The sequence below is a fragment of the Patella vulgata genome, chromosome 2 (assembly GCF_932274485.2).
Source record: "Patella vulgata chromosome 2, xgPatVulg1.2, whole genome shotgun sequence".
NCBI classification, from domain to species: domain Eukaryota; kingdom Metazoa; phylum Mollusca; class Gastropoda; family Patellidae; genus Patella; species Patella vulgata.
The window spans coordinates 69810787-69838450 of record NC_065880.2 but is presented as its reverse complement, the minus strand read 5'-3'; the positions used below and the strand labels follow the sequence as shown (position 1 = coordinate 69838450).

The 27664-nt window shown below is 34.5% G+C and overlaps 2 protein-coding genes across 3 annotated transcripts; both read left to right on the top strand.

Moving 5' to 3' along the window:
• The first annotated feature begins 974 nt into the window (after positions 1-974).
• LOC126810576 (centrosomal protein of 44 kDa) lies at positions 975-17488 on the top strand. 2 transcript variants are annotated; one of them, XM_050535721.2, is made up of 11 exons: positions 975-1184; positions 2221-2317; positions 2646-2793; positions 3163-3369; positions 4210-4252; positions 4753-4995; positions 5530-5639; positions 6559-6771; positions 8658-8784; positions 10191-10419; positions 15005-17488. In XM_050535721.2, the coding sequence occupies exons 2-11, from the start codon at positions 2229-2231 to the stop codon at positions 15135-15137; spliced, it is 1542 nt and encodes a 513-aa protein (XP_050391678.2). In that variant the 5' UTR covers positions 975-1184; positions 2221-2228; the 3' UTR covers positions 15138-17488. The 2 variants fall into 2 exon arrangements, with proteins under 2 accessions (XP_050391678.2, XP_050391679.2); XM_050535722.2 differs by lacking the exon at positions 975-1184 and adding an exon at positions 1255-1413.
• A 1022-nt stretch (positions 17489-18510) lies between these two features.
• LOC126810474 (uncharacterized) lies at positions 18511-24114 on the top strand. Its single transcript, XM_050535560.2, has 5 exons — positions 18511-18695; positions 20028-20117; positions 20544-21107; positions 21664-21696; positions 23452-24114. Exons 2-5 carry the CDS (start codon positions 20036-20038, stop codon positions 24015-24017), a joined length of 1245 nt encoding a protein of 414 aa, XP_050391517.2. The 5' UTR covers positions 18511-18695; positions 20028-20035; the 3' UTR covers positions 24018-24114.
• Positions 24115-27664: the final 3550 nt, after the last annotated feature.

Sequence of the window (27664 nt, the reverse complement as noted above, 5' to 3'; positions counted from 1 at the left end):
TGTGTTTTAATATTGAAAAATTAAAATCCTTTATTTATATATTATGACTTTATTTTATCTTTATCTTTCTGGGTGGAACAGGAATTTTTGAGAATTTATTACTGGTGGCATACATGTTTACACTGGATGATGGGTCACAAATTATCCATAAGATCCTCTAGAATCCCTAATCTTTATATAACAGGCATAGGTTTGATATGGCCATGATAGTCAGTATACTTATTAGCTCTAGAAAAGAATTAAGTGTCCATTCTCAGTGTGGCAGAGAAGACCCCAATGCTCAGGTCCACCATGAAGATATTGATGTGCATTTAATAGAACTCTTGACAGTGTAATTTGAAGAGGATATGAATTATGATGTGTATTCCAAATGCTGATGTCAAAGCAAAATTCTCCTTTCTAGCTTTTTACATGTGACCATAAAAAAAAATAACAAAGTGGATTTTACATTGTTTGGGATTTGTTATAAAATTACTTTTAATAATAGCAAAGAAGCCAACAGTGTGGCTGATGCTAAAACGTGATGAAGGGTGACCACCCATGAAAAAATTGTCAGAAATAATTAAAATCTGATAGGCTTCTTGGGTGATTACTTTTTATATAACTGTAGCCTGTAGGGGGACAAAACAATTTTTCAATTTGATCAAGGGTGACACAAGTTAATCCGATAATAACTTTAGTCTCTAGAATGTCCACACGACTTTTCAAATTAAGGTCTTCTTCATCTCAAGCACATAAACACTTGGACAAGGCCTAGCGATTACTATTCAGCAATCTGTTTCAAAGAGGTATTACTAACAATCATTTAGGCCAACTGCTGAGGGCAGGGTGTTACTGGATTTGGTCGTTAATTTATACAAAATGCTACACCATAAATTTCTAATCTTTATTATTTAATTAACCATCACCATACAAATGTACCAAACTTGAAATCTCCGATGAAAAGCCATGAAACTTACGAAAGTTCCGATTATGAACGTCCTTTGACCTATAAAAACTATATCACGTGACATACTGGATATAGGTGGCGACACATTTATCGTAGCTGCGCCATATACAAAATATTCGATCAATAATTTATGTCAAAATATCTTTCCATGAAGAGTTGACAACACGTGGTGGGGTCATCTTTTTCTGCAAAAATCAACCAAGACAATATTAGTTGTTGACGGAACCTAACTGAGGTAGTATTAAATTTTATTTTTGAAATTCAAAGAAATGAATAACGTCTGTTCTGAATCTTTCAATTCAAGAGTCGACCAATCCGAAAGTTGACCTAGCAGCAAAAGGAAAAGGCCGTTTCCATCACCTGGTGATTCATCATGGTTTGGATTTGGTTTATGACTGTACTTCAAACATTCAAAACCTAACCAGATCTAACCGACATCACATTGCACAATAAATAAGATACCGGTAGGTAAGCTTACGGTACCGTATTAAGAGAGTTCTCTCTAAATCTTCAGTCTAGAGCTGCGGTGGTAGGCTGTACTACTAGTCAAAGGTGCCAGGGGTCTATGGTTCACAGGTATCCTCCAGGTTTCATGCCAATCATGGTTCCTGTTTCATGATTGTCAGCGTTGAATTTTTGGAAATCTTGTAAAATGGATAGGCCTACTGTAATAAAAAAGATTTTGCATAAAATAAATGCACTAGATGTAGATATATAAGTTTAAAATGTGTTAGCACTTTGACTTAGAACAGTGTAGATAACTGAAAATTTTGAGGTTTGACATCCGCTGAAATAAGTAGGCCTAATACCCCACATATATAGCTGAGTAAGTATTATTCCTACTTTCGTGGCACGAGGGATCAAGAGATGAGATATCCCTAATCTAGGGACTGAAATGGTTCTGACAAAAGTTGTAGCACTTACACTATTATTATTACTATATATTCCTGTGAAATTTGATTGTAATCCACTGAAACTTCTGAAATATTTTCAAGTTCAGAGAGGTTCCATTTTGAAATAATGGCGAAATTCAAAAATCGATTTTCTACTGATTGTTACACCTCATCATTGGAAAAGCATATCAACGTTTGATGGCCATAGGATTAGGATTAAAACTGTAGTCAGATACATTTTGTGAGAGTTGTCATGACGAAAGTTCATGTTGACATGTGAGATCTATGCACTGGTAAATTTTTTTTAACAGTGACATGGTCCAGATCGACGCTAAACAAACCCACAAAATAATATCTTGCCTATTTTTAATCCTTTAGTGTTGAAGATGACCACTGGGGATATCAAGAATAACCTGCGGAAGTTGCAATCTGAAGTTAGACAAATTAAATATACAGAGCATATTGATGTCACAAAGTAAGTTTTTATTATTATTATTTTCATTCTGTATATTGAAGAATTTGGTAGGCCTATGATAAAGTACCTCTGAGTATTACACATTCACAATTTGATTTTCCCAACCGTAACTTAAAAAGAAGCACATCAGAAGATTCAAGCAAAGATAATAGATAATGCTGGCTTGTTTTGATCATATCAGCATATCTTTATAAATAATGAATGACACTGAAACATTTTTGAACTGATATTCAACTTGAACAATGTTTTAGTTGGCAAACAATTAAAAATCCTTGAATTGACGATCAGAGAATAGAATATTTTTAAAATGAATGTTTTTATTTGACAGTTTGTCTAAAGGTGTACCCACAGCATTTCTACCAATATATCACTATGCCTTTACACAGTACAGTATACCTATAACAGAGAAAATAGCATCCATGGATATAGAATTATTTGGAAAATCTGATTTACGTTTCATGGAAGCGGTGTACAAGGTATTATTTCTTTATTAAGCTAGTTCTGCAGTTGTCACTCATTTGAATACGGGTGGGACTGAACAAGATTGGAAGCTTTGGGTTTTTCCAAGCTTGATTCTCAAAATCTCACTTGTCAAGGTAACATTTACCAATTTTAACAAGCATTATCATCTGTTACTTCAGTAATGTGGGTTGACAAGGAAAGGTCAGTTGGGATTTGAAAAAGAGTAGAGCCAATTGCTGCTATCCTGGCCAAATCTATTTCATGAGTGATGCTTGTCACTCAACACCATCAAAGTTAATTCCACCGTGGCCCCTTTCATTGTAAATGTAATGTTTTCTAGATAAAGTACTGATGAGAAGCTAATATTCCTTTCTTGTTTTCAGATCCTTAGAGACTTGTTCCACTACAAACCACTTGTTACAAAAGATCAGTTTTTTTCTGCTGGGTTTGCTGAACGTAAAGTTATCATGTCAACAGAAGTCTTATCTTTACTTCGCGCCAAGAAAAAAGAGCTAGAACCCACTTCAAAATCCACCAGTAACTTGCGAAGTTCCTCTTCTATGGAATCTTTGAACAAAAATGCTAGTCAGGTTAGCAAAAAAAAAAAAGTATTGTGAAATTGCACAATTCAAGAGATCTTGAAAAATTTAATAAAAGGTTGAAATTATACTTTTGGGAATTGGCATGCCATTATTCAAGATGATTTTCTCATGAATTTAAAGATACATTCCCGCGTACAAACTGGGTGATTTAATGGTATATATGGACTAAAAACATATTCAAACTAATTAATTTGTCATAATTTTGCTTCAATTCCTTCTCAAACATTGTAATTGGAAGGACTTACCTCTCTTGGAAGTCAGAGGAGAATTCATTGCATACATAAGACAATGTTGTCTTTAATCGCTTACTATTTATTACAAATATCGAATCCTAATTAAATTCTTGGATTATCCACTACCCACGTCTTTTTCTGTCATTTTTATCTCAGAAAGTGTTGTACGTCTAACTCTTCATAAAGTTTATCAACTTGTACATCAACCACTCAGTGTTCGCGTGTGACCTTTGACATCACACGTATAGAAATTCCTAACCGTCGGGCTGTCGATTAGGGGAACCCTTACATTATTGTCCTGTATACGCTCCATGAGTGTTTTTCGGGGAATCCAGTATTTTTCTAGTAAGATTGGATATCTCTACTTTCCATATATACCAAAATTGCCATACTTTCATTGGAAATAACCACCCGATAAATACTTTTCTGGGAACCCATCTTTAAGAGCTTGCATAAACAGGAGAGGTTAAACTTATTTCTCTACATTCCTGTTGATTTGACAAGATTTATTAATGTCTAATTGAATTATTTTATGCATTAATTTGGGGTTAAAATTTAAGATCAACAATTATGTGTTTTGTATTTTCTATTTCAGTTGCGAACAAAATCAGCTGAAAATAGAAGAGTGTCAATGATAGGTAACTCTTTTGAATGAACTCTTTTCATACCACGTATAAAAGTAATAAGAAACGATATCTGTTTAAATTTAAGTCTTTCATCAGTTTTTAGTCTTATTTGCTTATACTGTCATTAATGCTGTTATCATTAAAAATGCATCATGTAAGAGCTAAATCTGCCAATTATAGGGGTTTTATTTTGGCTTCAAATGATATATGAATTATTATTTAGACATTTATTCACATGACAAGCCTATAATCAACTATCTAAACTATCGAATGGCGCAGATGTAAACAGATTAAATATCGTAAATATGCAGCAAGAATTTTTCATTTGTGAAGGGCAAAATCATTGCTATGAATATTAGAATATCAATGCTTGCCTTCAATGCCTTGATGCCTAATATTTTATTGGATATCAACACTAACTATTGATATCAATTGATGTTGTAAATGAATTCAAAATAATGTGGCAATGCATTGCAATCAGTATATTAATCTGTACCCAATTTCCCTATCAGAAACTTCCAAGGGTCAAAAGATGGCTAAAGAATCACTTGGTCGTACAAGTAGAACTGTAGGATTAACTCGACCAACTAGTGCACCACAGGGTAGACAACCTAAAGCCCACAGTATTCAACATAAACCACCAGTAAAAAAAGAAACCAGTATTAGAGTAGCCACAGATAATCAGTCATACAGTGGTACATCCAGTATTATGAGAGGTCGACCAGCAGCAGTAGAGATTGTTAGGTTACCTCGAGGTTGGTTGCTTTTGGATACATATTAATAATAATATACACTTGTACAGACTGTAATGGTTATACTTGGATCCACGTAATCTGCCTGTATTGCAGTAAGTCACACACACGCGCACACACACGCACGCACACACACACACACACACACCCACACACACACACACACCCACACACACACACACACACACACACACACACACACACACACTCACCCACCCACCCACACACACACACACACACACACACACACTATATATATATAATGTTGTTGGGACCGATTGCCAGCCCTAATTCATTGTCAGTAACATTTATGAGGGTTAGTTAATACCACATTTCTGGATTTATTCAAATTATTTTATAGAGTTATTTCTGTAACTTGGGGAAACATTTATGTTCTGTAGTTCAGGAGATTGTTTTTGATTTGATTTTTTGGAAATAAAATTATCCGGATTGCTGGATTATCTGAGAACCATAATATTTTTCTTTTATGGCCTAAATTACTTAATCAGTTGTTGTTGATATCTCCATTTGTTATAGATGGTGAAAGTGCATCAAGTCAGATATCAACTATCAAATCTAGTCAACAAACGGTGGAAATACCAACTGATCTACATTACAAACTCGATCAAATATCAGAATTATTTAAAGTAAGTAATTCTTAAATGACATTTAGAAGTTACAATTTGACTATACTACAGTGGACTCTGTTACAACTGGCTTCTGAATACTAAGGCATTTATGGAAATCTGTCATCAGTTTCATTTCCCAGTTTATTACTTAAACCAAAAAAGTTTTGAATATTACGAATTACGACATCAATCAGCGGTTCTGTCACATGATTTGCATTGAATTAACATCGTATAATCCAGCCTTCATACAGGGGGTGTTAACCTACAAAAGATTGACAAACAATAACCAGTCAATCATAGGTGAGATTAATACTCGTGTCGGTCTCTATTGATAACATGAAAGGCTTTAAAGTAAGTTAGTGGCGAAAGTGCGGGTGTTGATCCCGGTGCCGTTTAAGATTTCTACATGCGCATTCCGTCTATTATTGAAGGGTATCATTGTGTGATGAAAACAAAATGAGCGCTAAAGGTGGAAGATTTCAACATAAAGTATAATGTCGGAAGTCACAGATTCCACTGCATATGTGTTTAGTTAGGAAAAATTCCTGTTTATTTATTACACGATTCTGTAGGCGCTTATTATTACACCATAAAGTCCAAAGAGCTGCAAATTCTGATTATAAAATATATTTTTCAAATTAAAATATTCCAAATGAAAGAAATTTTAATCTGTAGGTAAGCAAGAAGAATAATATACTTAGTAGTGTCAAGGTTCAAACCAGAAGGGTTGAATCTTCTGTGAGACAGTTCTTGAAGGATATTTTGTGTTGACAAGCAAATAAAATAAATATTTTATATGGAAATAGTTGTAAGATTTATGTTCATCAAGTTCTGTTTTTTACCGGAATCGAATATAAGTACACCTTTTGATCAAGAAGATCACAATTTGAATCCGTTATTTGGAGACAGTAGTGTAATATTATTATAATGTTTACAGTTAACAGATGAAATAAAGACAAGAATAACATGTCTTGAAACACAAACTAAGATTAGCTCCCCTGTTGGTAACAGTACAATGATACATCCTGTAGAACCTCCACCATTATCAGCTGACATCATGGCAGAATTAACACAGATAAAACAACAACAAGAAACAATATTATCTAGATTAATATTACAAGAGAATAGACATGCTATGTTAGAAGCTAAGGTTTGTTTGTCTTTATTTAAGTTTATTAAAAAAGAAAGGTTCACAAAAAAAATTGATTTTGCAAAATTGTTCAGGAAACTATAAAAAGGGTTTACCAAAGATGATGTTTTGAGGCTATATAATCTTGTCAACCATTTAGTTTTTCATCCCTTAAGAAGTTAGTATTTTTACTGACGAAATGTTGGATAAAACGATGTTTTTTTGATATTGTATTCTATTAGATATTTTATGTCAACTTATCTGAATATCAAAGGCATCATTTTGACTTAGTCAAAATTGATCCCATCAAACCGTCTGTATTTAATGTGTTTCCTGTTTCTATTGATTGCAAGTTTCACATTTTCATGTGGACGTATATTGTCGTCGCCCCTGTCCATCTGTCAACAATCACGTTTTTAGCTTGTGGACACTCACAATTTTGATCCGATTTTGATGAAACTTTAAATGCATGTTTATAACCCAAAGATCTTGGTTCCTTTTGATATTTGGGGATCACGTGGCTAAGTGGGTAAGACGCTAGCTCGCTAGCCTGGAGGTCGTGTGTTCGATCCCTGCATTGGCCGAGAAAGTTCATCCAGATTTTCCGGCGTGGTTCTCCCTTGTCAGTGATGCAGGACGGAGGGGCTGAAAAGGAAAGCTGTCTAGTCGTTCGGATGGGACGAAAAACCGAGGTCCCGTGTTCACATTGGCGTGCACGTAAAAGATCCCTTGGCAGTTGGAATTCGATATAAGAGTAGGCCGTAGTGCCGCTGTCCCGGCAAAATTTCCCTCATAGCACACTGTATGGCGTATGCCCGTCTTCATTAGCCCAGGTTAGGAGCAGAACAGTAGGACGTTAAACTCCATTTCATTTCATTTCCTTTTGATATTCGCGCATATCGGATCGTAACTTCCTGAATTATGGCCCTTGATTTACAAAAAATCACTTTTAGCTTGTGGTCCCTCTAGAGGTCCAATTTTTTTCCGATTTTCAAAACCGTTTAGATATATCACCATTCCACCAGCTTGAATTCGAATTTCGGGAAAATGGAAATGAAACTGCTCGACAAAACGGGCGCTCTTTGTACGCAAATTGTGTATAAGCATGTAATACAAAGGTTATGGACCCTCTAGAGGTCACAATTTTTATCCAATTTTATTGAAACTTAAAACATATCTTTATATACCAAAAATCTCAATCCCTTTTGATATTTGCGCATTTCAGACCATAACTTTCTGGATTGTACAAAAAATCGTTTTTATTTTTAGCTTGTTCTCTATCCATCTCTTGCAAAATGTGGGTATATCTTGCCTGGCAGCCGATGGTTGAACTCTGGTAAACAGTTTTAAATAAAATATAAGGAAATAACTAGGTGGCGTAAGATTGTGCATAATAATAATGCTATTAATTTATCCTATTATTGTACACTTGAAGATGCAATCACATGGAGAAGATAAACTATGACTAAGAGTATACCTATGTTTACTCTTGGCTGTGATAAGCATTCCATTCCGTGAACTATTCCAGGCTGCAATAAAATTCAATAAATTTGCAACGGTTACATTGCTATACAATAACCTTCACATTACAAAGATGAAAACAAATGTGGGAAATTTGGTTAAAGTTTCTTATGTTTTTGAAAATTACGAGAAAAAATCACAATGTAACGAGTATATGCTGAACTTAACGAGTTATTCAAAGATATGCTACCCGAGGAGACAAAAACCTAGAAATTGACTGTGCCACTACAATCGGCCGGATTGGTACTGTTTTCAGAATGAAATGCGAACATTTGACCTTTTTACTCAAAATTTAACTGCTCTTTTCTCAGAAACATTCCTGGCAATGTAATGAACTAAGTTTATATCTGCTATTGTTGATTTGGTTTGGTATCAAATATTTGTAGGTGGACAGTTTGATGAGTGAATCCGAAGCTAATAATCCTCCACCATACAACTGTGACAGTCCAGCATCCACCGTTAAGAATTCGAACAAGGGAGCATTTGTTTCTGTTGAATCTGTTGTACATGGAGGTAGGACCATCTTGATACTGAAATGAAAGTGCTGCATTCTGTCCAATTCTCCATTTTTTTTATGCACCACTTCTAGTTTAGCTAAAGTCATATTTTTCTTAATCTGATTAAAACACAGATAGTTTCACAGGGCTTGCCACGAGACGCGAGCAGTTGCTCGCGCTCGCGCTGTGCTCGCGCAAATCTACATTTACGCGAGCGGTTCGTTGCTCGCGCAAAATTTTAAGAAAACCCTGTAAAAATAATCAAAATATTGACAAGTTTATTGCCGAAACTAAACCAACAATGTCAATAACTTCATAAATTTGTCTGTCAAACTGAGATTCACCCAGCTGCACGCGGCATTTCCTCCTTAAATTTGATTGGCTAAAAAGTTACTCAGCACTCTTGTTACTAAAAATACACTTTAGACCTGAACGTTATGACTGGTTTTCCTACGAACACCAGTAACGAACGCGTGATAATCGAGTCTAAAGTAAAGAATATTTACATCCGGCATTAGGCATTCACGCTAAATGAACACGTTTCAAACTAATATTTATCGGTATTTCCTATTTTATCAGAACTTCGGTTTTTATTCCATTGTGCAGTCGTATAATTTTCAATCTAAGCGTAATAATGGCCAAAGGCAACCTGATTGCCCTATCCACATTTATTTCGTGGGGTGAAGAAATCCATACGGAAATTGGTTTTAATAAAGAAGAGTACGTATGACTGTCAAAAACAGAAAGCGATGGTCACACATGTTTACTGCAAACTTTGTGCCAGGAATAGCAATTTTCTTATGATTTTAAATTGAAACAATGTTACAAAATGTGTGCTCACGCAAACAACATTTTGCGTGAGCAATTTTTATTGCTCGCCTTGCTCGCCCAAACCTAAATTTGCGTGAGCAGTCATCTGCTCGCCATCAATTTATTCGTGGCCAGCCCTGGTTTCATTTTTATGGTGCAAATTTCTTTTTATTTTATTTTATTTTAAAATAATCTATGTTCTGTTTGTGGAGGATAAACCAATGAAATGAACCATTTTGTTGAGCTTCATTCATGATCTGCGAGAAAGCAAAAGAACCCAGAGGTTAGAAATATGTAATTCAGTGAAAATTCATGATTGTCCGACAATGACATAACCTTTTGTGCAAACCAATAGGATCTATCTGGAAGTCATCGAAAGTATAAAAACAATAAAAAATTGAATCTATATTATCATCATAGAAATTAATACATTATTGATAATTATTGAATGTAAGGTATGTTATATAGAAAATTTATTTTTAGTGAACTAAGGGCAATCATGTTTATTGGTAAAAGTATTCTGATCATATGATCTTAAACTCTGTATTACTATCACTTCAATAAATATTTGATTGATTTCTTGTATTCTTGTATTTGCCATGTATTTTGTAGGAAAACTGGTTAAAAAACTTCAAATTTCACCAGAGAAACCACTGAAAATTAACTCAAATGAAAATACAAACAGTCCTCCAATCAGAGCACTTACTCCTGATATGGAAGCCGAGATTGTGGATGTGTTACCTAGTGGTAGTAGTACACCAGTAACTAGCGACTGTGAAGTCAACCCATGTCATTTTATTGATGAGTCAACACAACATAGGGTAGACAGAATCAAAAACCTGTATGTTTATTTTTATTATATGATAGCTTTTGGTACTGGTGATATTATAAATATTGAAATGGATCCATGCTTATTTTATTATTAGGCTTTCAGACTTTGTCTGAAAGACTATTGTTTTTACTAAAATTATTATTATTATTATTATTTTCCACGGGAGCCTATTTCTCCATGATCGGAAACAGATATCGATCTGGAACCAAATTTTCTATCGGGAAACCATGTGGTGGCTACTTCTTAAAACAATTTTGAAACTTCTACGCATACCGGAAGTGACCGAATTTCGTGCGGTGCATAAAAATTAAAAAACGGCTGTAGCTTCGACAATTCTGTACCTATTTTCATACAAATGACATTTTCAGAAACCCTGAGTCTTTTCTCGGACGATAGCAGTTGGAAATTTCGAAACTTCGTCGCTGACTTCTAGCGTTCGAAAAATGAAAATTTTTCTTTAAGAGACAATTTTTTTTATTTTTCAAAATTTTCAAATTTGACCTGCATTTCTGGATGCCTGAAGACCATCCGATACCAGAAATATAAGTTTCATTCCGAGTTATCGCCCTTTATTTTTCGATTTTTTTTCGAATTTTCTGCCCATTTCCCAACCCTTATATTTTTGGGAAAGGATAAATCGACAGTTCTGAAAGTCCTGGAACATAAAGCTATATAGTCAGACCGCTGCATAAAGCAATTTCAAAAACGATTCGGAAACCGGAAGTAGTCGAAATAATGATAGATATCTTGAAAAAAACGCAAAAAATGGGTGTTTTGGGGGAAAACTTGATTTCTCCGTCCAGTATCAATGGATTAAACAAATTAAGCTTTCATTGAGTGGCCCGAGGAATGGACTGTCGTATGATGCCCAATTTATACGGATACTATGACCAAGCAGCAAAATATGACAAGCTGAAAATCAAGTATTTTCTGATTTGGGGCGTTTTTGGGCACCTGTATCTCGAAATCTTAACCGCAACTTTTTTTTTAACTTTCTCTATCGAGAGTCCATTCGATAGTCTTGTGAATTATGCCATCCAATAAGACTTTGAAATGTCTGGAATACGATAAAAAAGGGACTGAAAATCGAAAAAAGTCAAAAAACCGTGAAATTTTGCAAAATGCTCTATTACTTTATTATTTAAACAAATTTTTACAAAAAGATTACAGATTCGGATAGCTGACCTAATTACAATTCTAACGATGTATAATATGTATTGAGTTATTGAAATTTAATTTTCGATATTTTGACATTTTTGCATTTTTGGCACCTTTGAACATAGGATTTCTCAGGGTCATTTTATCTGATCAGATAATGTAATATATCATTACAGAGCCCTGCCGCTATTTAATTGCCCAAACTGGTTATTAAAACTATTCCGACAATAATCTCCATACCGGAAGTATTCAAAAAATGAAAAAAAAAGGTTAAAAAATTGTCGCTCTTGCGAAAAGCTGGATTTCTCGGTCAGATATTACCGGACCAAAAGAAGTAAAGTGTCTTTGTATAGCCCCATTAATGGACTATTATATGGCATCTCAATGGTACGATTTCGATGGTTAGAAAATAAATTGTGGTACGCCAAAAATCTAGTATTTTCCGTTTTTGGAGCCTTTTTAGACATTTTTTTACTCGAAAACGACAACTCCGATTTTTCTGAAACTTTTTTAACGCAGAGTCCTATGGGTGGGCTATGGCGTGAGTCCAACAATAAAAGCATTGAAATAACATAAGTTGTCCAAAAAGAGCCTCAATCTTGGGAAAAAGTTGAAAAATCCTTAGATTACTGAAAATTATCTTCTAATTTTCTTTCTTTGGAAAACAGCTGAATGGATTATTCTGAAACTTCTTGTACAGAAGGTAAGGTAACCAAACAACTTGTTAAAGCTATCCCGACAATGATCCAAAAAACGGAAGTAGCCGAAAAAATTTCGGATATTTTGAAGAAAAAAAAACGTAAAAATTTAAAAAATGGAGATCTTGCGAAAAAAGTGATTACTACGCCAGATTTCACCGAATCAAAACAACTAAAGTGTCATTGGATAGTTCGAACAATGGACAATCTTATGAGATCTAAATGGTAAAAATTCGCGGGTTAGGCAATATATAATGGAACGCTGAAAATCTATTATTTTCTTTTTTGGAGCCTATTCAGACGCTTTTATTTCGAAAACTTCTCTTATTTCCTTTCTTAAACTTCTGTTACTTAGAGTCCTAACGGTGGTCTATGGTGTGAATCCAAATTTAAAAGCCTCAGTATAGTATAAATGGTCCGAAAGGGCCACAATCTTTGAAAAGAAGTCGAAAAATCTTATATATCTGTAAATCTGCTTCTAATGGTATAAGGGAGGTAAAACTGTCCAATGGATCTTTCTGAAACTTCTGGTACAGGAAATTAAGTTCCCATACCACTTGTTAAATCTATCCCGATAATGATCCTTAAATAGGAAGTAGTCAAGTAAAATATTCGATATTTAAAAAAAAAAGACAGTAAAAAAATCGGTGCTCTTGGAACAATCGGGATTTCACCGTCGGGTGTGACTGGATCAACACATCTAAAGTATCGTTTGGTAGCTCGATAAATGGGCTATTGTATGACACACTTCCTGTCTGATTCCTGAAAGCCGGTTCAGTGCTGCTTGCAGGTCTAGTTATTATTATTATTATTGTTCGATTTATATAGCACTTCATTACACATGAAGTGTTTCTAAGCGCATATCACAAACGTATACTTCAAACACACAGAAACAATCAAAATCAGGAGAACATAATTAAACACAGCTGCTTGTTAGGCGCTATTATTCAAAGGTTTATATCCAACAAATCAACCGGCTAATCTCTATATTGAACTCAGTCGAGGTATTACCTGATGAACTCCTACACCAAGTAGAGTTCAAAAATAAAAAACGAAGTTTAAAAGAATCAACTTCATTAACAAGGTTTATATCCAACAAATCAACCGGCTAATCTCTATATTGAACTCAGTCGAGGTATTACCTGATGAACTCCTACACCAAGTAGAGTTCAAAAATAAAAAACGAAGTTTAAAAGAATCAACTTCATTAACAAAAATTAAACAATCAAAAACTAAACAGATAAATCAAATTCAAACGAAACAAATAAAACAAAGAAAATGAAAAGAGCAGTTCATTACCATTCTACAGAAACAATCAAAATCAGGAGAACATAATTAAACACAGCTGCCTGTTAGGCGCTATTATTCAAAGGTTTATATCCAACAAATCAACCGGCTAATCTCTATATTGAACTCAGTCGAGGTATTACCTGATGAACACCTACACCAAGTAGAGTTCACACAAAAAAAAAAAACGAAGTTTAAAAGAATCAACTTCATTAACAAAAATTAAACAATCAAAAACTAAACAGATAAATCAAATTCAAACGAAACAAATAAAACAAAGAAAATGAAAAGAGCAGTTCATTACCATTCTACATTAACAAAATAAAGGAAATCAACTTGTGAAACCAAAGGAATCTGTCTAACAGCTATGTTTTACCATTCCTGGCTAACATATGCACAAATAAACTAAAATAGGTGCAATAAATATGAATTATGGTTAAAAATAGGCCTTGATGAATGAAAAAAAATGCCATATTATTCATATCAGATTATACAAGTATCTATTTATCATTCTAAGAATCAGATTTAGTATGTTATATTGGTGACAGAAATAGCTATTAAAATCAATTTTACTTGGTAATTATGAGTAAACTAATTTATCACAATATATGTAACAAAGGGGTAATCTAGTAAAAAAAAAACAACAACATTATTTTAAAAGATATATCGTAATAAACCAGCGGCTGCCAGGCAGGATTTAGTTCAGCTTTCAATTTTAACATGAACCGCCCTAATAGTAGTACTTATAAACTATGATGTATTTCTGATACTAGTGATAGCGATAACGTGAATAACTGTTACCGGTATTGTTATTCATAATGGTCACACCCACGCCAATTTCAATAGGCTTCTTCGTTTCACTAATTTAAATGATGCATATCAATTTCAAACAGATCGGATGATAACTGTTGTCATTAAAGTGTTGACAAGATTCAACAAAGTGAAACAAGGGCCATAACTGTCATTAAACTTTTGTTCATGCTCCCTTTTAAGGTCCGTCCAGTTAACTTAATATCTTTTAACTTCTTTGATAGGAATGGCATTGTGTTAATGTGCTCCTGCACTTTTTGTGACAATTTTTGTTCCCAATTGAGGTAGATTGTTTAAACTTGATGCAGTTGTACATTAGGTGAATATGGGGGGTTGGTTGGTCAAGTGGTGAAATCACAAGGTCTGTCATTGAGTCAAGTGATGTGGTTTCGATTCCCCACTTACACATGACAGAAAGTAGGGTCGCTTGTTCAACCTTGTTTGTTTTTTCATCATCTTCCGGATTCCTCCCACTACTAAAGATTCCTACATGCAAGCGAATTGTTGAAATAAAATTGACCCATATGTTAGTCCTGAAATGACCTAGTGGGTGTGGTGATGACTTTTATTTTATTCCCTGTTGAACTTGACGTCATTTACAACTACATTGCATTATATCCAGATGATTTTGTTGTTGACAGGTTTAATGAAACGGATGGTATGTTAAAGAATATTGGAGTAGTTAATGCCCTTGTTACTAGTAACAACCAAAATCAACAAGCTAAAGATCTTGATGCTGATGTTGATGAGAAAGAACTCGAACAAATAAACTGAAGATAGATGAGATCGAAGTGAAAAAAAAACCCTCATGTCTTTGTTCAGGTGTTTCATCATCTGCCCTATTATTGAGTGAAAAGGAGAGACCAATGTTGGAACAATGAAGTAATGTTCACCAAGAAATCTCATAGTTGTTTATATTTTCTTTGTAAATTTTTACAGTTATTTATATTATGACACAATCTATTTGATCAAAAGTGTGATATTGGAAATCAAAGATTAAGATGTACTTATATAATCTATCATTTAAGGCCACCAATATATTTACTATATATGTCTAAAAACTTGTTTTAAATTAGTGCCCATAACATATAATATCCCAGTGATGTATTTTAGGTATTCATCCTTAAAATGCAAACGTCATCCTTTGGCGTACAATTTTTTCTAATATTTTTACCTTTCATGTACATTATATTATTTATACAAGATGTCAGGATGATTAAATAGCATCGAACAAGACATTGCGTAATATATTGATACAACTCTCAGATTGACTCCCTTGTACGGTATCAATTTCTTACTGTCTGGCGCACGATCTTTAAACCACACTTATTAATCAGAATGGTTGTCAAAACTTTGGTTGTGTTTTTCAACTGACATTAATTTAAATTATTTGGGCGCCAAAACATGATTAATGCCAATTTTTCTTTAGATATTTTTCTCATATTTAACTATTTACTGTAGCAATTGGGAATCTCTTTTTATAAATCATTTATATTTATTACTAAAGCTATGCAAATAAAAACTGCTTATCATTTAAATATGTGCCATATTTATATATTGTCAACAAAATCTCAGTGTTTTCTATTGCATGTCAGTTAAATACATAATATTTTTGTTCATGAATGTTTTTTTTTTTTTTTAATTTAAGCAAAAAATGCAATATGCTCCATTTATTATTCAGAACAGAAATAAAAAAATGAAAGAAATGAAACACAAAGCCTCTGTGCACAGAGAACTATCTACCTTGAGAATAGATCTATGTACTTTGTAATGTGGTTTTAATCCATTTTACATCTTTCATAAACACAAAGACTCAATTAACATTTTCGATTTGATGAAATGAAAGAAGAATACCCCGGTATACATTTCTGAAAATTCTTGAAGAAGAAAACTTAGTGTATTTTGACCAAAAATTTCCTGTCAATTAACTTTGTGTTTGTTGTCAAGCAGTGCGAGAGGCATCATAAGTTTATAATCGTATGTATTAGAAAGACAGTTTTAAAAGATTTTGTTTTTGCAATAGTAATGCAAGAATATCAATAATATTTAGGCCTAACACAAGAATATCAATAATATTTAGGCCTTACCTTCAACAAAATTAATATAAAAGAAAAGAGTGATCGATAATTAATGAATGAATTATTTATTTCAGTAAAATCTATATTATAGATTTTATTGAAATCTGTGAGGAGGTAATCTGACCTCATCAAACTTTGACCTATTCATCTCTTTTGTTAGTGTTACTTTTTCACAATAAAGATCTCTTTTATTTCAAATTAATCTGTTTATTCTCAATGTCTAATTAATTTTATAATTTAAATGATTGAAATTTGTTTTGTATTCAATCAAAAGTGCCTCACCATACTTATGCAAGCATGACACATTTAATATTATGGAGTGTCATTTTAATATTTGAATAATCTAGATTAATCGTTCTTACAATACATTCAAATTCTGAATAGGTTAAATTCATTTAATATACCATAATTTTGATCATTCTGAAACAAACTCACCATTTGGGTTTCTGTTCATGATAAAAGAAGTTTTGTTAGTCTCAGTCTCAAAATGAGCTTAGTAAAGACAAGTTGATGAGAGGTTTATATTCAATTGTATATGAATTTTGTGAGTGCTGTTATTAATGTATTTATATCTGTGTGCTGTATGTTCATTGTGTTTATAATAACGTGTGTTTAATTAAGCAACAAGTCTGATGGTTGAAAAATATCTCAAAAAGTCACAATTTACAAAAGTATGATAACTTAGAATACCAAAAAACATTTACAGTTATTGTTTTATTTAGTTTAGATGCCTAAAGATGGCATTGAGAAATAAATAAACACTGATGTAAACTTTAAGTGGCTACACAAGTTACAATTGAACGAATTCAATAATTTTCAAATTCAATAATTTTCGAACACATTGATTTTTTTTAGTGAGAGTACTTTTGATTGGATATGGTCTTTTATTGTGGCATCTTGTACGGTGACTAGTTTCTGATATTAATGTACATTTATAAAAACCAAAGATCTGTGATTATTTAGGTTTTTCTTATTAGTTTCTGAGCTTATGATATATTATAATCATTCCAATTTAATCTAAACAAATAAAGGTTTTCAATATTCTAATCTTGTAGTGTTCCTTATAAATAATAAACCCCTAAATTTAGCTCAGGTCAAATGCACAGTGTTGTGGTAACACGAACGGCTGGGTTGGTATTCGCAGACCAGTTTCTACAGGTGGTCAGCAAAAGATATATTTTGCCAACCCGCATTTTTCTGATCTTTTTGAGGTATGTACAAATCTCATTCATCACTGGTCACTTACCACCTCAAAATTGATAGTTTGCAAACGATGGTACATACTTCCCGCGATAATTGCCAACCTACTTCCTGACTATTCAGAGAGATGTCAACTCAAGACTACAGACATACTAGAAAATGACTCTAGGATAGAGGAATTTTAAAAAAAAATTCATCTAAAATTTAAAGTCTGCCAATCCATCCAAAGTATGGTTCTCAGGCCACTGCAATTTACAGACCCCTGAAAATATGGAGCTCCGGGTAAAGGGATGGTGCTCTCTAAGGGCTGTGTGGAACATGCTACAGTCCAAAGGTATTATATTGATTTCAAAGATTTAGGGTGTGGGGTTGTAGAAAAAACATATTACATAATAATAATAATATTCGAACAGCATTCTATTGGTAACTTCAATGGTAAAATTAGCGTTTAGTGTGACCAATAAAATACATTTTTGCCAAGCATTTCTGTACTCCTGAAACACAAGAAGTTATTATAAAATACGACATCAGAACGGGAATATCTAACCTTTAAAAAATATAATAATATCCGCACTTATCAGTGACAAAAATGTCTAATAAGTCCTGGTTAAACGGTCAAATAAAAATGTACTTAAATGGTTTATTATCTTTTGCCATCACACATTATAAGTCATAACCTATGCCGAAGGCCATTTTCTTGACTTGTAAATATTATCCTCTTAAGCTATTTGGATTATGAAAGAATTCTGTTTCGTTATAATCATTATCTGGTGTAACAAATTGGACCTCTGGGGCAAATCTGTCGCTTTATCTGAAGGAGGGTGGGGGGAGATTCTAACTATCTGTGCATAGTAACTGAAGTATAAAGATTAACGAATTGTCTTTTACATCTTGATCATAATGTACATCTTTATGTTCTATCACTGTGAAAGGTTTTATTTGTCAGTGAGCATGTCAAATGTCAGATGAGACAAATGTGTTGATGATCAAGGAAGGCTTGCATGCTACAGATATTGGAAAGTGAGTGACATATTGAAGAATATTTGAAAATCAGGTATGAAGAAACTGTGACATTTTCATCGATAACGAAGTATTGGAACATTTTAGCAAATGGTTTTAAAAAAGGACGGGCGAATACCTGCAAGAAAAAATACAATATTGCAAGTCGTTGATAATGAATTTGTGTTCGATCCCTGCATTGGCTGAGAAAGTTCATAGGGATTTTCCCACGTATAGTGGTGCAGGGCGGAGGGCCTGACAAGGACAGCTGCCTAGTCTTTTGGGTGGCACGAAAAACCGAGGTGCCGTGTACACATCGGCGTGTACGTAAAAGATCCCTTGGCAGTTAGAATTCGATATAAGAGTAGGCCATTGTATGTCCGTCTTCATTAGCCCAGTCGGATCAGAACAGTAGGACGTTAAACCCCATTTTATTTCACTGCATTTCTGCTTATGAATTTAGTCCCTTTATCATTGGCTAGAATCGGGATGTCTCGCTGAGACTCGGTTGAGTTTTCAACCATTACAGTCTAAATAATTGGAGAGATTCAGTTCAATTTCGTTTAAATAAGCCTGTCATACATTGTGTATTTATACTAGAAGCGAATATGAAATAATAACCGCGAATATAACAATATTTGTTATTTGTGCGGAGTCGGATGGCCTAATGGTTTGATAGGCCCATTTTGACTCTTTACGGATGACATCGCTGTTCCATCACAACCTAATCTATGTTTAGCGCCTGTTTTTTTTCGACGAAGCTTCTCGGCATCGAACAGGGACAAAGATAAATTAGGGAAAAAAGAAAACTATTCAGCTTTAGGTCGTAATATTTTGGGCAAAGTCTTCGGGAAAAAAAGTGTATTGATTTACAGAACGTTTTAAGCGCAGATGGTGGGTTTAACAGCTGGAATAACATTTCGGACAGAGTCGAGTCTGTAATTAAAGTTAGAAAAGTTTCTCTATAGGCTTAACAATTATCTTCATTTCTTAGCATATTCCGCTCAAATGCCCGTCTTCATTGGCCCGGTCGGTGTAGTAATGTATGACGTTAAACCCTATTTTATTTCCAATTAAAGGATTAGTTGTTGACAACGATTATCCTGATCCGTCTGTGTGGTTTTGTCTAATCTGTGAAACCTGTGCCGCAGTTTGAGGTACCCTCGGCAATAACATTTTGTTAGAAAAATAGTGCATACACAGTAGTATAGCCTACAATACGGTTCTGAAATGACCAAAGAAGACGTCATTATCACAAGTATAAAAAGAAAAAAATGTAAATAAATAAGAAATAAAAGCAAATCACGCATGCACATGGTATCCTATTGAAATAAACTGGAAACCTATACATGTACCGTGTACATATCTATATTTACTTCTATTTCAGATCGGAAAATGTCCGGCTTTAGAAGTCTTTATTTACTTCTTATCATTGCGACATTATCTTTTCTAACGCAAGCATTTTATTTGAATACCGGTAAGTAGATTTATATTTACAATTTCAGATTGAGAAAAATAAGAATAATGGCTTGGTTTGTGTTTCAGTCAACGAATATACATAGCAATAATCACTTTTTAAAAGGGGGGGGGGGCATGGAAGGGTTGGACCGGAGGCTCCTGGTTGAGATTTGTTTCTGAAAAACTGACTATAGATGGTGCTTTCTAGAGTACCAAACCCCCAGAAACTGCAAGCTTTGCTAACCAATTCATCAAAAACGATGTAAATCCAAGACTAAAAATGGTCCCAAACTATTCACAGACTCCTTTTCAGTTTGGCGCGTAAATTCAGGTGTGCTTTAAGATGAGTCTCTACGTAAAAAATATTCTCATCTTTAGTGCTGCTTTGTACAGGTATAATCATACGGTTTATTGATATACAGACGTTATTTAATGTTCCTTTCAGTATGCCAACTTAATCAGAGAGCTGATATTGTAATATTGGTGGGAGATTCCAGATCAACCATGAGAATGAACTGGTTCAGACCCACCATTGCACCGGGTGTTTTGACCTTTATAACCAACTTTATAAGACGATTGGACTTCACTATGGAACGTGTTGGTATCATGGCGGTTAGCGATACGGTACGACTTGTTAGTCCTCTTACCAACATTCCAGCCACTCTTTATCAACGAATGATGACGTGGAGACCGCAATTCGGCGGAGCAAAAACATACCGTGGTCTATTAAGTGTTCGACAATATTTGGGATCCGAATCTAGTCCGAATTGTAAGAAGTTTGTGATCCTTTTGACGAACAGAAACTCGGAGAATTCGGCTTTGACCAGACAACAAGCAGCAGACGCTAAAAGGGAGGGAGTAAACATCATCTCTGTGGGTTTCTCTAGTTCCAGAACTGAGCTTAGTGATCTAAGGGCTATCATTGATGACGACGACGATATGTTCTGGTCAAATAACGACAGCCTTTTGCCATCTTTGATTGTAGACATATTAAATGAAATTTGTGAAGGTAAGTATATTGTACATTTATATTTGTTGAAATCATAATGGAATTGATGATAAGGTTTAAAACTATTACAAATAAAAAAAGAGTAAAAGATCCCACGTGTCTGCACCAAAAGGTCTAAAGAAGATGGACAATTAACGCCATGCAGTGAGCGAATTATCGCCTCGACAGCAACGTTTCTGCCTACTTTTCATCGGTTTTTGGTTCTATACGAACGACTAGAAGATTTTTCATTGACAGCCCCTTCCCAGGAAGCCAGGTTGGAAAACCCCCAGGAACTTTCTCGGCCAACACCGAGGTTCTACCCCGGGACCTACACGTTATTTAGCTAGCACAGTCCTCAATTCACCGTGACTCCCATGTAACCAATCACAAATGGAAAATAATATTATGTATCCCACCTTTTAGGGGTTATTTTTTATTTCAAATGCAACGTCAGAGAATTGTTGTAGAGTCAAAAATGATCATTATTTGTCGGGCTAGGTGGCTCGGGCCGTGTGCTATATTTGTCTCTAATATGTGTTTATCTACATTAATCTTTTGTGTTTGTATTTTGCAGAGACAAATACCAATGTTCCAAGCCATAGCGTTGGTAAGTACACATGTTTGGTAGATGTTTTTAGTATTTAGACATATGAGAGCTTGTTCTGTTTCGATCCGATTCCAGAATCGGATATCGTTTCGAAATATGATGGAGGCTACATTTGTGTATCTTACCAATGTACTCAGATGCAACATATAGGCCGTATAGTTAAAATTTAATAAGGAATTTGGACAAACGTCAGCCTGCCGCCAAAAAAAAAAAATAAAAAAAATAAAAAAATAAAATCAACATAATCATTTAACCACAAATGGACAAAAAAGCGCCGATTATTTTCAGGCTGTTCCGGAAGGTCGGCAATTGCCACATGTCGAAGAAGAATGATTAGGTTTTTCCAACCATGGACGGGCTGGAGGCCAGTGGCCCTTGAGCCTTGCTCAGCGCTACAAAAAGTTTGAAAACCTGACTGTAAATGGTGCTTTCTAACGCATAACTTGAGTACCCAAACTCTAATATTTCTTGCGTATGCACAAATTTAGTGAGTGGCAATCTTACCAATTCATGAAAAACCACGTAAATTATATTAGGCCCCCTAAACTAAGCGAGAACATTTACTTCTTTATGGGTCGCTTAGCCTACCATGTTTACCGGCAGGTTCCTACTCAGTCAGTCCATCTCTGATCCTAACGCTAAACCAGAATTCCCGTTAAAGAAATTAAATGGGGTTTAACGCTCTACTGTTCTACACCAATCGGGATAATGAAGACAGGCATACGACATGCAGTGTGCTACCAGGGAAATTTTCCCCGGAGAGCGCCGTGTCCGCCTACTCTGTACCGAATTCAAACTGTCATTGGTTGTTTTACGTGCCAACTAAAGTGTACACATGCCTCGAATTTTTGTCCCATTCCAACGACTAAACGCTGCTCCCTGTCTAGCGAATTTTCCATGTTAAATTGACCCCCGAAAGCGGGTTGGTGCTACTTTTCAATCGTCCTGAATATAATTAAATTTTCGTTCAAACGCGTTTAATAAATTTTCGATGCAAAGGCAACAGCTCTGTAATTTATCATGGATATGCGCATTTTTTCGAGGAGTTCATTCCTTTGACGATACAAAAAAGTGCTTTATAAATTAATTTTCAATCGAAAACGATACAAAGTTCAATAAGTCATCCTTATCACCATACTATATAAGATTAAACATACATTATGCAAGAGCTAAATCTGTCTATTGCAGGTCTTTCTTTAGGCCCGAAATGTTATCTAAATTATTATTTAGACATTAATTAACTTATCCAGGCATTAATCAACTCTCGATGTCATCGCTAGCCTACGATATTTACTGGATTACGATCCGATCTGTTGCTCAACGCTCATTAATGATTAAATAAAAAACTGGATAATCGAGACTATGTTCTTATCGTACGGACTTTAGTAATGATGATTAAGGCTAAATTCTCGGTTCAGAGTGGATCAATTTGACTAAAATTTTCAGCAAATTCCCTTTACATTATCTAATTTTTAACTATAATAGTTAGAACTGCCAGCTCTTTATCTAATTCCCCATGATGTATCTTTAATCCACCCAAATTGAAAAGGAAAAAATCTACAATTTCTATCGAAACACGCATGCAATGTTTATGAGGAAAGTTCAGTCTTGAAAATGCACACAATTACCATAAGGTTCATTATTTTTTTCTGATGCAATTAAATTGTGCTAATTGAATAACGCGTTTACACCAAACTGTCGCAACAAGGGCAATAATTATAAATAATCGATTTCTATTGTTGAATATTGTTTCAGTGTTTGAGTCGGATATTGTTCTTATTATTGATGACTCAGAAAGTACTCGTACATTCTCTGGCACAGCAGTTACTCACGATGCACATTTAGGCACGTTTGTGAAACAGATGGCCATTAATATGGACTTTACTGCTTGCCGTCTTGGGGTTGTGATGGTCAGCAAAACAGGTAGAGCGATTGTCGATCTAGGAACTGATTTGGCGGGAATAAATACAGCGATCGATAATTTCACTGGTGAATTCGTCGAGACGAGAACAGAAGAAGGTTATAAAGCTGCACGATTGATGTTAGACTCGGTACCACGTGCTAGAAACCAATATGTCATGCTTGTTGCCGATGGGACTTCCTTTGATAACAGCCCGATCAGTGTAGAAACTACACAACTTGAAGAAGCCGAAGTTAATCTTGGACTGCTTAGTTTTGGAACAGTTCATGGAAATTGTTTAACACCATCAGATGTCAATGCCTGTTTACAAAGTTCAGCATGGCAAATTACAGCAACCGATTCGACAGAAGTTCCAAGTAAAGCCGCGGAAATCGCAAATTATGTGTGTCCAAATATATAGAAAAGATGGCGGGAATTCGAATTCCTGAAAATGCGACGTACTTATGGCCATTTAACCCATTCTATTATAACTCATTAATAAAGCTGATTGATTATAATGGATTTGGTTTTACGTTTTAAGGTGATGACAAAGTGCTACCATAGATCTTGGATTTGCCTTTTTGTTTTCATGTGGTGTCTGATTTCTGTGTCCTAGGTCCATCCTGCATTAGCCCAGCCATGTTTCATGATACAAAACTATATCAAAACTTCTGACCGTATCAAACTTGCGATGCGAAAAATTATTAAATGGAATACCTCAATGGGTTGAGCAAGTTGGGGTGTGAGTGGCGCAGATAGCAATAATTATCTGAGATCGTTACTATCAATGGGATTCTTCCTTTCATGAACATATATAATGTGTAAAAAAAATTCTTATCAATCCGACGATTACTTTAGCCACAAAGTTGGTTGTTAAAACCCATTTAACATTAACCACAAGATTATTCGAAGTGATCAAGAGCGATAACTCGGGATAGTATTGTATGAAAATGAATTTTTATACGCCCACATTTTCATGTGGACGTGTTATGCCGTCGTCCCTGTCCGTCCGTCCACAATTGTATTGTATTTTCGTTAAAATCGGATTAAAATTGTGACCTGCAGAGTGTCCACAAACAAATTGTGGACGTATAAAAACCGTTTAACCATATCACCGTTCCACCATAATGAAGGCTGAATTCGAATTTCGAAAAAAATCGAAATGAAACTGCCCGCGGTTTGTACGCAAATTGTGTAAAAGTAGGTAATATGAAGGTTGCGGACCTTCTAGAGATCACAATTTTTATCCGATTTTGATGAAACTTAAAACCTTGCAGTCTTTTCTTTAGGCCTGAAATGTATAAACTGTGATTTATATAACGTGATTTTTCGTACAATCAGGCGCCATAATCCAGGAAGTTACGGTCCGATATATGAAAATATCGAAAGGAACCAAGATCTTTGGATTATAATCATACATTTCTAGAGTGTCCACAACCTTGGTATTACATACTTTTAGAATATTTGCGTACAAGGAGCGGCCATTTTGTCACAGGTAGTTTGAGTCAGATTTTTTTTTTTACGAAATTTGAAGTCAACCTTCATTGATGTGTAACGGTGATATATTCGAGTGTTTTTTTTAAATAGGATAAAAATTGTGACCACTAGCTGAACCACAAACTAAAAACACGTTTTTTCGTTTAATCAAGGGTAATAATTCAGGAAGTTACCATCCGATATCCATGAATATCAAAAGGAACCAAGATCTTTGGGTTATAAACCCAACCTTAATACCATATATTTACGCACAAGGGGCGGCCATTTTGGTCAGTTTTTGTTTTACGAAAATCGAACTCTAACTCCATTAAGGTGTAACGATGATATATTCAAACGGTTTTTGAAATTGGATAAAAATTGTTACCTCTAGAGGGACCACAAGCTATAAACGCAATTTTTTTTGGTACAATCTGGGGCCATAATTCAGGAAGTTACGATCCGATATGCAAGAATATCAAAAGGAACAACGATCTTTTGGTTATAAACGCGTGTGTCAAGTTTCATCAAAATCGGATAAAAATTGTGACCTGTAGAGGGTCCACAACCTCGTTATACCATATTTTTACATTATTTGCGTACAGGGGCGGCCATTTTATCCGATTTTAATGTCAATATCGAAAGGAACCGAGATCTTCTGGAGATAAACATATATTTCAAGTTATGTCAAATTCGGATAAAAATTGTGACCTGTAGAGTGTCCACAAATTGTGGACGAACAGGGGCAACGACAATATAGATCTACATGAAAATGTGGGCGTAACAAATGGAAAAGCGAGGCTAAGTCTTGAATATACCAGTGTGATGGTCACCACAATGCACACATCTTGTCAAAACTACAGTGATAACTTGGCTCAGAATGAAATAATTTGAATGACATTTTCAATATTTTCATTTTGATAACTGCGCATTTCATGTAACTTTCTGATTGTATGAAAAATCGCTTTTGTTTTTAGCTTGTTCTCTATCCATCTCTTGCAAAGCCTGGCACCCGCTGGTTTCCTTACATAAACAGTTTGTATTAATTTCAAGCCAATAGTATGATAACTACGTCTCTAGAGCATTCATGTGCAATTGTGGTTGACGAATAAGAAAATATCACTATCACATCTCGGTGACCACAATATACAACCACATTTCAATGTTGGCGTATAAAAACAGATCCGTTGATTTCCCAATCTGCTCTATCCTGGAGTGGATAGACACAAGATCTTCGAACCCAAAGCAACACATTTTGATTGAGCCTATGGCTCGTTATTGACACCACCTTTGGACACTTAACTCAAAAGCAATGATTGCGTATTTGACATCAATAACTTATTGATTCAAGGTTTTGAAAGGTCGAGAGGTATACAATTGCTGGTGTTATTGGTAATCAACAACCAAACACCAATAGTGTCAATGTAAAAAGCAAACAGTATCAGACGTCCAAATGATATGGTAGTTCAATTGAACATTACCCATACATTTCTTCAAGAACACCCCAATAAAATTATCCGAAATCTAATCATTTGAAACTTGGGAGAAAAAAAAATCTAATAACTGCAATAATTTAACATTTTTCTTTATTCTTTTTTGCTTTGAGGTTTTTCTTTTGTCTTCAATTCTTTAACAGCTAGACCTGTAATAAACAATAATTAAACTGGTAAATAAAATACCAAGGTTTATCTTCACTCAACTAGGTAACTATTAGTTGAGTAGTATGGTAGTTTTGCTCTTGAAAATAAATACCGGCTGTAGAGATGAAATTTACATTAATATAATTAACAAGCCAACAGTGAGGTATACAATATATCGAGGTTTTAGAACATAATTTTGATAAGTCACAATGCTTGATATATTGACTTATCACAATTATGTTCTAAACCCTCGATATGTTGAAAAAAATCTGTTTCGATTTAAAGATTGGGCAAAAAATCTTTACATTTGATTAAGGGTTGGGCCAAACCTTTTCAGTCTCGATTCTTTAAGGACTTGCCAATCAAGGAAAGAGGTCTACACCACAAAATGGCTATAAGTTTAAGATACAACCATCTTTAATAATTACCTGGAGGAAGAGATTGACGTAATTTATCAGCCTTTTCTCGGTCTTGTATAACTAATGTGTAGAGATATCGACTACATCGAACCTTGAACTTAACATTGTATCGGTTCTTCTTTATTTTAACAGCTGAAAATACACAAGATCAACCGATTACAAATATACATCTTAAATATTTCAAATCAATACACACAACTTCGGCCAATAAAAATCCCATTCTAATGTAATGCAATCAATATTTGTATCAAAGATGCCTTGCTTCAGAAATAAATTTAAAATCATCTATATAATACAAGAGGTGTATAAGTTCATCATAAGCAAGTTTAGAGTTCCAATCCAAGCTAAAACAGCAACTAGAATTACAATAATCTGGACTATTTTTCATCCTGTATCGTATTGCCTTTAACAATTCTGATCCAGTTTTGTATGCTACATGTATCAGTCCATAATTTCTGAAGAACTTATGTTTGGGATTAAATCATACAGTTAACTGTTTTGGTTGTATTATTTCTTAGGTCTCATGAAGCAAAACA

Coding starts and splice junctions, on each gene's coding strand:
- LOC126810474 (XM_050535560.2), top strand. CDS start 20,036: ATGTCCGGCTTTAGAAGTCTTTATTTACTTCTTATCATTGCGACATTA. Junction 20,118..20,543: donor AGCATTTTATTTGAATACCG/GTAAGTAGATTT, acceptor TGTTCCTTTCAG/TATGCCAACTTAATCAGAGA. Junction 21,697..23,451: donor TGTTCCAAGCCATAGCGTTG/GTAAGTACACAT, acceptor ATATTGTTTCAG/TGTTTGAGTCGGATATTGTT.
- LOC126810576 (XM_050535721.2), top strand. CDS start 2,229: ATGACCACTGGGGATATCAAGAATAACCTGCGGAAGTTGCAATCTGAA. Junction 5,640..6,558: donor AAATATCAGAATTATTTAAA/GTAAGTAATTCT, acceptor TAATGTTTACAG/TTAACAGATGAAATAAAGAC. Junction 10,420..15,004: donor GTAGACAGAATCAAAAACCT/GTATGTTTATTT, acceptor TGTTGTTGACAG/GTTTAATGAAACGGATGGTA.